General features: G+C 40.3%; 1 protein-coding gene across 7 annotated transcripts in view; it reads right to left on the bottom strand.

Annotated features, from left to right (window-relative positions):
- Hectd4 (HECT domain E3 ubiquitin protein ligase 4) overlaps positions 1 to 13,073 on the bottom strand; it is a 211,979-nt gene that overhangs the window by 90,903 nt on the left and 108,003 nt on the right. For 5 of the 7 annotated variants that reach the window (XM_029570593.1, XM_029570590.1, XM_008847508.2 and 2 more), the window contains exons 22-32: positions 12,286 to 12,432; positions 10,755 to 10,859; positions 9,682 to 9,845; positions 8,643 to 8,876; positions 6,549 to 6,741; positions 6,251 to 6,355; positions 4,677 to 4,765; positions 4,115 to 4,290; positions 1,992 to 2,127; positions 1,734 to 1,875; positions 1,468 to 1,634 (exon numbers count right to left, since the gene is read on the bottom strand). In XM_029570593.1, coding sequence (XP_029426453.1) covers positions 1,468 to 1,634; positions 1,734 to 1,875; positions 1,992 to 2,127; positions 4,115 to 4,290; positions 4,677 to 4,765; positions 6,251 to 6,355; positions 6,549 to 6,741; positions 8,643 to 8,876; positions 9,682 to 9,845; positions 10,755 to 10,859; positions 12,286 to 12,432 — 1,658 coding nt within the window. The remainder of the gene's footprint in view (positions 1 to 1,467; positions 1,635 to 1,733; positions 1,876 to 1,991; positions 2,128 to 4,114; positions 4,291 to 4,676; positions 4,766 to 6,250; positions 6,356 to 6,548; positions 6,742 to 8,642; positions 8,877 to 9,681; positions 9,846 to 10,754; positions 10,860 to 12,285; positions 12,433 to 13,073) is intronic. The other 2 variants (XM_008847507.1, XM_008847509.2) reach the window with 1 other exon arrangement.

Below are 13,073 nucleotides of genomic sequence, written 5' to 3'. Positions count from 1 at the left end.
ATATATGACAAATTTTTAAATTAATTAGTCAATTTTTATTTTATGGGTATGAGTGTTATGCTTGCATGTATGTAAGTGCACCCTTGTTGGGCAATGTCTATGGAGGTTAGAAGAAAGCCTCAGAGTCTCCTGAAACTGGAGTTACAGACAGTTGTTAGCTGCCATGTGGGAGCTGGGAATTGAACTCAGGTCCTCTGCAAGAGCAGCCAGTGCTCTTAACCACTAAGCCATTTTTCCAGCCCCAAGACAAATTTTTTAAATGGGAATGGGGCATTGAAGAGATGTCTCAGCAGTTAAGAGCAGTGGCTGCTCTTGTAGAGGACCTAGGTTAGAGCCCCAGCACCCACATGGTGGCTAATAACCATCCACACTCCAGTTCCAGGGAAATCGAAAGTCCTCTTCTGACCTCCACAGGTACTGAATGACATGGGTACACTTACATACATGTAGGCAGTACACCCATACACATAAAAATAATAAAACATTTTTAAAAATGAAAGGCCAGCTGTGGTGGTGCATGCCTTTAATCCCAGTACTCAGGAGGCAGAGGCAGATGGATCTCTGTGAGTTCAAGGCCTGCCTGGTCTACATAGTGAGTTCCAGGCCAGCTGGGGCTACAGGGAGACCCTGTCTCAAAAAGTCTAAAAAGTATATATATATTTAAAAATAATAATAATAAATAAAATGGGAATTGGTTGGAGAGTATGATGTAGTACTACCCAATCACTGATTCTCCACAGCTGATATCCACAGTTAGAACAAAGGTCACATATGCTGAAATGTTACATGCTATTTAAGATGGTGGGTTTATAGGCTTTTATCTTTTTTTTTTAAATTTTCTTCCTACTTTCAAATTTTTAACAAATGATATTAAAAATTAAAGACATATATGATACAATCTGATTTATACAAAAATTATACATGTACATACATGTATCAAGAGAATTAAGCTGCTATTAATGCATGTACAGTTGATATGACAAACTCACACTGAACAGAGAGGACTTTAGGAGGGAAAGGTGTCTAAAGAGATCTTTGCATTTTACTAGACATGCTGAGATTTTTTTCAAAATCATGTACCACTATAAAAATAAAACATCTGGGGACTAGAGAGATGGCTCAGTGGTTAAGTACACTGGTTGCATTTGCAGAGGACCTAGGTTTAGTTCCCAGCACCCACATGGTGGCTCATAGCTACCATAATGGCCTCTTTTGGCCCCCTCTGGCACTGTATGCACATGGTGCACATACACACATACAAGCAAAATACACACATAAAATAAAAATATTTTAAAAATAATAAATTTAAATTAAATAATAAAATAAAATATCTGAGGAAAAACATAAAATAAAATATCTGAGGAAAAACATTAGCAAATGTTACTGCCTATATTTTGGACCTAAAAATAATCAAAATGGCTTTTGCCTATGGTAGATGAACAGTGTAAACTAAGAGAAACCACTGACCTGGGTCCTCCCTGAAGGACCATTGTCACTGGCCCCACCAGGTGTGTCACTCCCCCAACTCTCACAGCAGCTGTCAACAACTCCCGCATGTGTACCAGGGCCTGCTTACGAGTGTTTCCCCGCCGCCACCTTGTCTGTGCAGCCAAAAGAAAGCTACTGCTGGACACCTGAAATACACAAGTGGGAGGATACCGATTCCCAGTGACTGTCATAGATGCTCTAGCTGCCAGGTACTGTTCATCTGAGGTCTGCAAAATGTGACCTACCGCTTGGTCAGGGTTGGTGCCAATGAATGCAAACAGCTGCCCCAGCAGAACACTGTAAGTGGGTTTATCCCTGCTGTCCTCAATGGCCAGTGACTGCAGGAGTGTAAAGGAGCTGCTGCGATGGCTGGTCACATGCCGCCGCCTACAGGAAAAAGGAAACAGCACCAGATGGGCAAAACAAGGATCATGCTCAAAGAGCTTGTGTTGAGCAATGCATTCTGCTATAAGGGAATCTGGACCCAGCTAAACATGATTTACCTCTGATTTGCTCTAGTAAATTCCAAGTCTTCATTACCAATCATTTCCAGGTCAGAAGGAGCAGACATGCTGCGAAGGAAAACAGGCTGCCTGATGGCATGAGATATTACTTTTGTTTCAGAAGCTGATTTGCAAGCTGGAAAAAAACAAAACAAAAGGTTAATTTTTCTGCTATCCAATTCGTTAGGAGCTATGACAATAGCTAAATATAACACAGATACTAAGCAAAGTATATATTTGCTCTACATCAGGGTTCAGCCACCAATCTAGCTGGCACAGCACACTGAAGATTAAGAGATTAAGCAATAATTTTCATAAAATTTGAACATGAAGTTAAAATTTATTTTAGCTTGAAAAATTAAAATCTTTTTTTTTTTTTTTTTTTTTTTTTTTTTAAGGAGGGTTTCCCTTTACCCCCCGCTGTCCTGGAACCCACTTTTTAGCCCGGGTGGCCTTTAAATCAACAAAGTCCCCCTGCCTCTGTCTCCCAAGTGCTGGGACTACAGGTGTGCGCCACCACGCCCGGCTAAAATCTTTTTTCTTAAACTGATTTTCCAAAGAAAGAAAGAACTATTTAACTTCATAACTATCATATCAGTGTTCCACTTCAAAATAAACATTCTACCTTTTTTTTTTTTTTTTTTTTTGGTTGTTCTTGAGGCAGAGTCTCACTGTGTATCCCTGACTGGCCTGGAACTCTGGAACTCTCTATGCAGACGAGAATGACCTTGAACTCAGAGATCTCCTTTGCCTCCTGAGTGCACATACCAGCATGCCTGGCTCAACAGAAACACTCTAAAAAGCAAGAAAGAGCTGGGTATATAGCTCTGTGATACAGCACTTGTTTAGCATGCACAAGGCCTTAGTTCAATGCTCAATACTGAAGATAACTGAAGCCTGACTGTGCCCACTTGGTTGCTTTCCGGAGGGCAGCTGTGGCCTCTTCTGTGATCACTTCACAACAACCACCCTGGGGATTGGGTTGAAGACATCTGGATTACTCATTTCATTCTTCCCAGTGTGGGCACTTTTAAATCTCTTCCCTTGATTGACAAATCTATTTACCCTCACCATGGCAACAATGAGGCTTCCAAGCTTTCTTTTTTTCTTTTTTTTTGAGACAGGGTCTCTCTGTAGCCCCAGCTAGCCTGGAACTCACTATGTAGACCAGGCTGGCCCCCAACTCACAGAAATCGGCCTGCCTCTGCTTCCCAAGTACTAGGATTAAAAGCATGCGCCACCACACTTGGCTGAGCCTCCAAATTTCTTAATTCAAATAAATCCAAGGTTTCTTTTGCTTTTTGTTTTTGCCTACTCCACTCTATCAGGCAGAGACGGGGTTTGAGAACATGGTTCTTGAGATTAAGAACACAGCACTCAATTTTTTTTTTTTTTTTTTGGTCTTTTGGAGACAGGGTCTCTCTGTAGCCCCAGCTGTCCTGGAACTCACTATGTAGACCAGGCTGGCCTTGAACTCACAGAGATCTTCCTGCCTCTACCTCCCGAGTGCTGGGATTAAAGGCATGCGCCACCATGCCCGGCACATTATTCAATTTTTTCAGGCTAAAAATGATTACTTGTGTATAATGGGTCATGTCTTAAGTAAGAAAATTGATTCATTTCCCTGGGAGATATATATTCAGGCTAATAAAATGTGACCTGGGCATTTCTAGAAATAATCAATTCATAGAAAGTCCTTGTTAGAACTAGGTTCTACATAATAAGTAAAGATGAAAAGAAAGATGATACATTATAAGACTCATAATGTTGATCATATAAATACCTAAGTTACTCTGAAATATGACTATATGTTACTACAAAAGCCTTCAATTTAAAACAGAGGTCAGGGATTCTATAAACACATGCCACTGGGCTCCTTAGATGGCCCAGAAGAAACCTTCCTACAGAAGGCAAAGAAGTTCCACTCAGCCTGGATGACGACATAGGGATGAAAGTACTCCTCAACGAGAGAAAGTAAGAGGCAAGAAAGAAAATTTTCTCCCTCCTTCCCCTTTTTATGTTCTTCCAGGAATGCCCAGGAACAAATTTTTTAAGAGTAGTTGATGTCTATTTTTTGAACATCTGACTAGGCCAGAAGCCTGGGAAGCCTCTGGTAGCAGTACCAGGTGTCTCTGCAGGTGTCCCCGAGATGCTCCTGGTGAGGCCTGACTGGGCTGCAATGGTGACATGCAGCAGCAGCTCAGCTCGGTTCATCAGACTCTTCACCAGTGTCTTCGTTTTGGCCAGAGGGTGCAAGGGTTTCTGAACAAGAGAATTTACTTCTTGTAGGAACTTCTCCCTATAAAGAAAGACCTGAAGTATATTTAGTTGTTCTCAAGTTTATCCAAAATACTTGTTTTGTTTTAACAAAACAAAGGAACAGGAGAAGGTAGAGGCGAAACTAAGCATGAGTAACCTAATAGACACTATTCATCTGTCCCCTTTTCCATTTAAGGGAGCAGGGTGAGAATAGAACTCTGGTCATTTTTAGTTCCTTTTTCTGTTTCAAACACCTGTACTACCTTTTGGAAGTTCAAATCATAGCTTCTGACTTACCAAATAAGTTCTAATTCTAAGTATCTGGTGAATGCACATTTTAAAACCCTAACCAGACACTGGATCTTCACAGTTTGTTTTGAGCATCAAGGTGGTAAGTCAGCCTTAATAGTTATTAACATCACTAACCTCAATGATAGGACCATGTTTTCAAGATCAGTTCCATCAAAGGAGACTTCCTTCATTGAACACAAAAGTTCCAGTTCTTTCATTTTGTTCTAAAGGAGGAAAAATCAAGAAAAGATGGTATACAGGATCTGCAAAAATCAAGTTTCACTGTACATTTTAAAAGAGAAACAGATGTCAGGAACAACCACCACTATTGGTCCATGTTTCTACACTTAAAGGACAATTAGAAGTGATTTTTTTTTTTTTAATTTCTGCCTTGAACATGCCAAGCAAGTGCTCTATCATGGTGTCACAAACTCAGCCCTAATTTTGTTGTTGTTTTGAGACAGGGTCCATATAGCGAGGCCCTGTCTCATAGTTTCTGGTTAGTCTGGAACTCAATATGTAGACCAGTGGCTTCAAACTCACAGAGATCTACATGATTCTGCCTTTCGGGTGCTGGGATAAAAGTTATGGTGCACCACCATAACTGGCTCAGTCCTAATTTTTTTTCCTATGGGGGGGCAGCAGTTTATTTGAGAGCAAACAGACCCCTGGGGCTGCCTCTCAGGGAGCACAGAAACAACCAGTCATATTTTTTTTTTTTTTACATAGAGGCTCACTTTATAACACAGGTGAGCCTCAAACTCACAATCTTCCTGAGCGCTGGAATGATATGTTATTATTTGTTAGTATAAAAGGTTAAAAATTGCATGATTCATTTTCTGGGGATTTACAACTTAACCTATGCTCTCTATTTTGTTTTGTTTTTTGTTTGTTTGTTCGTTTTTGTCTTTTTGAGACAGGGTCACTCTGTAGCCCCAGCTGTCCTCGAACTTACTATGTAGACCAGGCTGGCCTTGAACTCACAAAGATCCTCCTGCCTCTGCCTCCCAAGTGCTGGGATTAAAGGTGTGTGCCACCACAGCAGGCTTTGTTTTGTTAAGATTTGAAGACAAAATTTGATAATGGTAATTTCCTTTTCCCTGTTTATTTATTTATATTATTTATTTTTTGGTCTTTTTGAGACAGGGTCCCCCAATAGCCCCAGCTGGCCTGGAACTCACTGCGTAGACCAGGCTGGCCTTGAACTCAGAGATCTGCCAGCCTCTGCCTCCCTAGTGTTGGGATTGAAGACGTGCATCACCACTCCTGGTCTTTTCCCTGTTTATTTATTATTGTGTGTATTTGTGTGTATTTGTGTGCACACAAGTGTGCATGCATGTGTGGCAGGCACATGTGTGGAGGTCAGAAGACAACTTGGGGGAGTTGGTTCTCTCCTCTCAAAGACTGAACTCAGGTCATTCTTCAAGCTTGATAGTAAATGCCTTTACCTCCTAAGCCATCTCACTGGCTCACTAATGGTAATTTCTTTAGACTTTTTATAAAACTATTAATCAGTTAAAAACAATTATTTGTACGTTGACAAGTTGATTTAGTCAACATTTGGCCCATTTAAAGAATGGGAATGTTACTGAAGTGTGCAACATCACAGGAAGTGGTACTACTTTCCACACACATGGATGCATGTACACACACAGCATCTTTGTTCTATAAACAGTGTGTCTCAGTGGTGAATCTCACATTTGGCTCACCTCATTAAAATGGTAATCATAAAAGAAAGGCATGTTGTTTTCCAGCTTCCCCTGCATGGCATCCTCAACCTCACTTTGCCACTTCTGCTCCAGTTCAGCAACACTCTACGTGAGATGAAATAAAACAATGTGTATACAGATGCAAAATGAAAACAAGGATAATCTATAAACTTGGAACTTTTTGTAGTAATTTAAATTTTAATTAAAATTTTAATTTTTTCCATAATTTAAAACATCTTTAGCTTGTCAGGAAAGAAACCATTTCCAACAGTTAATAATTGCCTTAGTTTTTACATACCTGAAGTTGTCTCTCCATTGCATTGAGTTTCTTAAAGGTCTCTCCCATAATTTTACATAATAAATCATATTCTTCAGCATGTTCTTCTTGATATTGGAAATTTATTAGGGACTGCAGTGCATCAACCAAGTTCAAGTGCTTAATAACACATGATACCACCATTTCCTCCATTACATCTGGCTGAATCACTTCTCTATGATAACAATGGAAACAAGTCAGGTGTATGTTAAGTTCTCACTTTAGCAACACTATCTGTAAGAGTTTGCAAAATATAGGCTTTGATTTAAATACTAGACATTCATAACATTTTTTTATTTTTTGGTCTTTTTGAAACAGGGTCTCCCTGTAGCCCCAGCTGGCCTGGAACTTGCTATGTAGACCAGGCTGACTTTGAACTCACAGAGATCCACCTGCCTCTGCCTCTGCCTCCCAAGTGCTGGGACTCCAGGAGTGCGCTACCATGCCCAGCTTTATCACATTTTTTATTATGACAGAGTAAGAGGTGTGAATTATGGTGGCACTGCAGACGGTGTATGTTGGCAATTAAGTTAGCATATTAGCTGATAAAACTGACATGGGCTGATGAAGCTGATAATCAAAATTAAAAAATACTTCGCTCAGTAGACTTTGTATATTTTGAGCTAGAGTCATATCAGAGATAGAACAGGTACAAAGCTAAAAGTCATTATCTTCAGGAAGCTAGAGTGATGGCTCAGTGGTTAAGAGTGCTTACTACACAAGCATAAAGACCTGAGTTTAAATCCCTGGCAACCACATAAAAGTCAGGCATGACTATATATAACTAGAACCTCAGCACTGGGGCCTGAGACATGAGGATCCAGGCAGTAGCTTACTGGCAAATCACCCGAGCCTGAACGATGAGTTTCAGGTTTAGTAAGATATTCTGTCTCAAGGGCACAGCAGAGAATGATAAGAACAGATCACTGGATGTTCCTCCCGTGGCCTACTCAAACACTTGGGCATGGGGGCACACACTTGCATGTACACACATGGACATACTATATATCATACCCATCCGCGGTACAGACACACACACACACACAAATAAATAAATAAATAAATAATAAATAATAGATCTTTAGTACTATTAACCTACTAATTATTGATTTTACATAGTATTGAGACTGCTATTTAGTGCATATGGATACTGGGTTAAAAAAGAATGCTCTTTATGGGACAGTGAGATGGTTCAGTAAGTAAACGCACTTGTTGCCAAGTCATAATAAAACCTCAGGATCAACCTGAGTTTGATCCCCAGGATTTACTTGGTAAAAGGAGAGAAGTGATTCCCACAAGTTGTCCTCTGACCTCTATATGTATCATGGCATGTATATGCCCCCCCCCCCACATACAACAAAACAGTCAAATGCAATTAGAAGCAAAAACCACCATTTTCTGTATTTGTTTCATTTTAAATGTCATCTACTCTTCAAAATTTTCTCTCCGAAAGGGCCCATAAGAAAGAGGCCTACCAAACAGACTTTAGGGAAGAATGGCTGGAATACATTTGTAGCTGTAAACTTCACATTTATCATTTTCCTAGGAATCAAGAGTAAAGATCTGTTTCTAGATTATATAGAAATCAAAAGCAGAGGTTGAGTACAAGAAGAAGGTCAGAGTTCCAGAGAAAATCTGGAACTTGTCAAACTTTACCCATACTTCGGAATTCCATTGGAAACTTACTAGGGCCTGGCTAATGGGCCCCATCATCAGAGTTTTAGGCTAAATAAGTGTGAAATGGGCCTGGGCCTAACCCAGTCCCAGATTGCTTGGATGTGACTGGTGTGCCACACAATGAGAAACACTAACTGAAATGCTACCTGAGGGCTCAACAAAGTACTCATGCTAAATAAGGAAACATAAAACTTCCATATAATTGAATTCTTTATTTTTATGGTGCTGGGGATTAAACCTAGGGCCTCACACATGATAGGCAAGCACTCTACCACTGAGCTACACCCAGCTCCAAGTAAACATAAAATTTAAGGTTCGTTGTTAGACCATAAAACAAAATATACCCTCTTCTATTATTAAACATTTGTTTTCACTGGGAAAAATTAAAATGCAACATACTTTATACTTGGTCTAAATTGAGGTCTAGCACGCCCAGAAATTTCTCTGAGTTTTATCATGATTCCTGGAGGCAGCCTTATCCGTGGTAGGTCAAAGTAGTTCCCAACAGGAGGCACAAGGGCATCTGAGGGGTAGGTGAATTCTCTGTCTTCCTCTATGGTCAGAGGCAGTGGAGAGGGACTCGGCGTTAGGGCAGGGGAGATGACACCATTGGCCTCCACCTGCCACTGGCACCTGAGAAAAGAAAAATGAGGCTCTTCACTGCCTCTTAGACCAAGATTACTGGAAATCTACTCGATGCTTGCAGATAGCCTGAGTACATGAAAGAACACACGATATGTTCAGTATTGACTCACCAAACCTTCTCAAGAGGTTAAAGAAAAATGAGCATTGTATGAGAACACATCCTTGGGTATCTACCTCCTTTCCAAGACTTTATTATGAAACCTTGAGAATTTCATAGTAAAACTTGAAAGATGACCCAGTTACTATTTACACACACTGCATGGCAGATATTTTGCTGCATTTGCTTATCATATACACACCCACCCTTTGGGACTCTTTAACTGTATGATATTTGGGAGAGAGAAAAGTTTATGCAGTTCCAAGATGCAAATTTAGTTAAACGAGGATAAGAAAGCAAGATGATATAGTTTTCACCTCTTTTCTCCAACACAAAGACACCAATGAGAAGGTGAGGCAGTAGGCACAATTAGCTGGGAAATTCACTAAAATCAGTTTTCCACATAAAGTCTAGTTCCGTTATGGTCAAAAATAACTCAGTGTCGGGCTGGAGAGATGGCTCAGCAGTTAAGAACACTGGTTGTTCTTGCAGAAGACCCGGGCTCGTATCCCAGCACCCACATGGCAGCTAACAACTGTCCATAACTCTAGGCCCAGGTGATCCAACAGACTCTTCTGATCTCCGCTGGCACTGTACAACATGGGTGCACTTACCTATATGCAGGCAATACACATATACACATAAAAATAAATAAAATTTTTTTAAAAAAGGAACTCAATGTGAACCTTTTGTTACCTTTGTAAAAGTTTGGACCGCAATAGTTCCTGGCAGGCTTCCTCTTCTTTGGTAATTTCTGGTCCATTGTACAGGATTCTTAACATGGAACAAGCTAACACAGACAGACCTAAAGCCAGGTCTACCAGGAAGGGCAAGCCTCCTGAGACATCCTCCGAAGACTCCTGCAATGTAGATGGGGCAAACCACACTGGTCAGTGGACATCAGCATAGCACTATAACCTGTGTTGCACCACACTGTGCTGTCCCCACCAGACTTCACAGATCAGCACTGAGAGCCACTGCTATGGGACACAGGTACAGCACCCAACGTCATGAGTAGATGGCAGCACTGGAATGACCACTGAATGAGGTCTCAACACAGTTCTGGAGAGAAAACAGCTGATCAGACTCCATATTATCAACAGCAAAAAATCACATGCAGGAGGCCCAGCTTTTTTAGGTTGTTTCATATCTCTCTGCCTATTCAAGTACAGATTATTATGTAGTTTGTCACCTCTATCCTGTGCTCAAACCATGATGCTGTCAATGACTGCACTGGAGTCATCATGAAATATCTGTGTGTTTTATGTGTACCAGCCATTGATGCCCGAGATACATCAAAGGATGTATGCCTGCCCTTGTAGAGCTTACATTCTAGTTGATAGCTCTACTCCAGAGAGTCTGTGCTTGGTTAAGCTCAAGCAGCTACAAGACTAAAGCAAACTTTGAAAATCTGGTAATCCAAGGGATGTCAAACTCCTAAAAACCCAGAATCCAGGTGCTTATGCCTACTGAATGTTAATGCTGCCATTGTTTTATGGGAACATGCTGGAGTCAGGCCAAGGGACCTCTCTAGGCCTCAAAGAATCCTAGCCACAAATTATTTCTGTGTTGCTGAACTTATTTTAGGTTCCAGCTCATTCATTCCATAAAATCACCACTAACTCCTGCTAGGTTCCTACTGGTAAATGGAAGAGACAAATGAAAGAGTGGCTCATATTTTGCCTTGTTTCCAAGACAAATATGACATATGTTACCAAGGCACATAGTAGAAATTTCACTCTGCCCACAGCAGTGTTAGATTCAAATACCTGAGCGCGGACTGTGCAAGCAAAGCCCCACATAGCTTTGTCAGGTGTGTTGTGTTCACGGCCACTTCTCATTTCAAAGGAGAAGGTGACTGTATCGCCTTCCACCTTAAGATTTAAGGAGGAAAAAATGAACTTTTTAAAAAACACAAATAATTTCCAAGAGAACAATGTATTTCAGATATTGGGTTTTTATTTTATTTTTAGATAAGGTCTCACTAGGCAGCCCAGGCTGATTCTGAACTCATGATCCTCCTATCTCACCTTCCAGGGTACTAGAATTACAGAATTACAGGAGGTTACCACCACATCTGACTCAAAGATTTACTTTCAAAGAGGCCATAGCAATGTCTCACTCCTTTAATTTTGATTCAATTTCTTTCATTCTTTTCTTTCTTGTTTTTAAATTTTTTTTATCTTATTTTATTTTTTTAGACAGGGTCTCCTGTAGCCTCAGCTGACCTAGAACTTGTTATGTAGACCAGGCTAGCCTTAAACACACAGAGATTCACCTGCCTCTGCCTCCCAAGTGTTGGGCTTAAAGATGTGCACTACCACACCCAGCTAATTTTGATTCAATTTCTATCCCTTCTGTTTTAGACACCAATCTTTCAGGTATCCTTCCTGACCAGGCAGCCTTTGGATCAAGGCATCTGTAAAATGGGCCACAATTGCCCAGAAGCAGGATCAGAGCAAAGATTAATCAATCTTGCATTTTCAAACTTCTCCTACTCCTATTCTTTCCCTCTTCCTCTCATCTCTTCCTAACCTCTTTTATGTCAATAAGGTAGGCAAGAGACCAGCAGTCTTGAATAGCACTGGGTTGTAAAACTGGTTCCACATTGTATAACCAGCTCCATACAACAGGCACAGAAGGCAGTGAATCAAGGACAAGAAGAAAGTGTGACCTGGACTTAGCTGCATTCAGACTACATCCTGGTCAGACTCCACAGTCACTGACTAATGAAAGAAGTTATATCAGACATTCAACACACAAGTTCAGGGAATAGACACTGGACATATTTTGGGGGTTAGTAGGTCTTTGATTCCTGCTTACATTCTAGATACACACTAGAGAGTAGCTCATAGGCCCATAATATACAGCATGGCCATAATCCAATTAGTTCAAGAATGGGTCATTATTTTTCTCCAAAGGTCAAATTCACTTGAAAACATTAATTCAATACTTTAAAACTGCAGAGGCCCTGTGGTGCTAGGCTACTCATTATCAGAGAGTTTAGAGCAGAAGAAGGCTGGAAGAACAAATAGCTCCCCTCAGAGAAGAAAATGCTTATGACAACCTCTGGCCATGAAGAGCCCTTGGAAGAATCTGAGCTCTAGCATGGACAGGGGTCTGATGTCCTACAAGTAAAAAGAGGGTCATTCTGAATAGAAAAGCTAAGGTAGGCCTGGCAATGTAGCACCACTTTAACCGAAGCCCCATGGAAAATGCTTTATGGGATTACAGTTAGTCCTTGGGCCCATGAGTAACCATTTTTCTTTTCTAGAAAGAGATTATGACTTAACACCATACCTTCACCAAGTCCTTCGGCCAACCAGTTCCTAAGACACTACGGCTGCCATATCCCAAAGTGTTGCCTCCATACTCAGCAACCTTCCTACTGTTTGTGTTAGGCCCCGCGTATATCACCAACTTCAAAACAGAAAATAGACTATTAGACTGTAAAAGAAAAACAAAAACAACATCTACAAATAAAGAGGCTGCAAAAAATATTTGTTAAAAAATACATTTATAGCCAGGAACTGGTATCATTATAATATGACTAATATTTCCTCATATTTTAGGTCTAAATGATATTAATTTTGAGGCTAACAGTTGCTGGTAGTCACAGGACAGCCACAGAAAAATAACAATAATTAAAATAACAAGCGTATTTTTCAGATTATGAAGCTTTATTGGCATGGGGTCCTGGATTTAAAATAGTTAAACTCAGCTATTATGTGTGTACATTTTTCAAATAGCTATTTTCATCCTAATTAGTTATATATAAATCATTAACAACAGATACTATTTCGTCCCTTAAGTCCTCCCAAAATTAACAAAGTGAAAACATATAGATAGAAAGATTATAATATAGAACATAACAAAATAAAGCATCAAAAAATGCAATGAATAAATAAAGATTTTGTAAAAATGCATTGCAACAAATTGAAAAATAAGCTACACATTTCTAGAATGTTGCTTAATGGTATAAAAAGCAATGACGCAGTGCCGGGTATGGTGGCGCACACCTTTAATCCCAGCACTCGGGAGGCAGAGGCAGGGGATCTCTGTGAGTTCAAGGCCAGCCTGGTCTACAT

This window comes from Nannospalax galili, unplaced genomic scaffold (assembly GCF_000622305.1).
Source record: "Nannospalax galili isolate Female #2095 unplaced genomic scaffold, S.galili_v1.0 scaffold120, whole genome shotgun sequence".
Classification (NCBI taxonomy): Eukaryota; Metazoa; Chordata; class Mammalia; order Rodentia; family Spalacidae; genus Nannospalax; species Nannospalax galili.
Note: the sequence above shows the minus strand (reverse complement) of the source record. Positions and strands in the feature narration are given on the sequence as shown.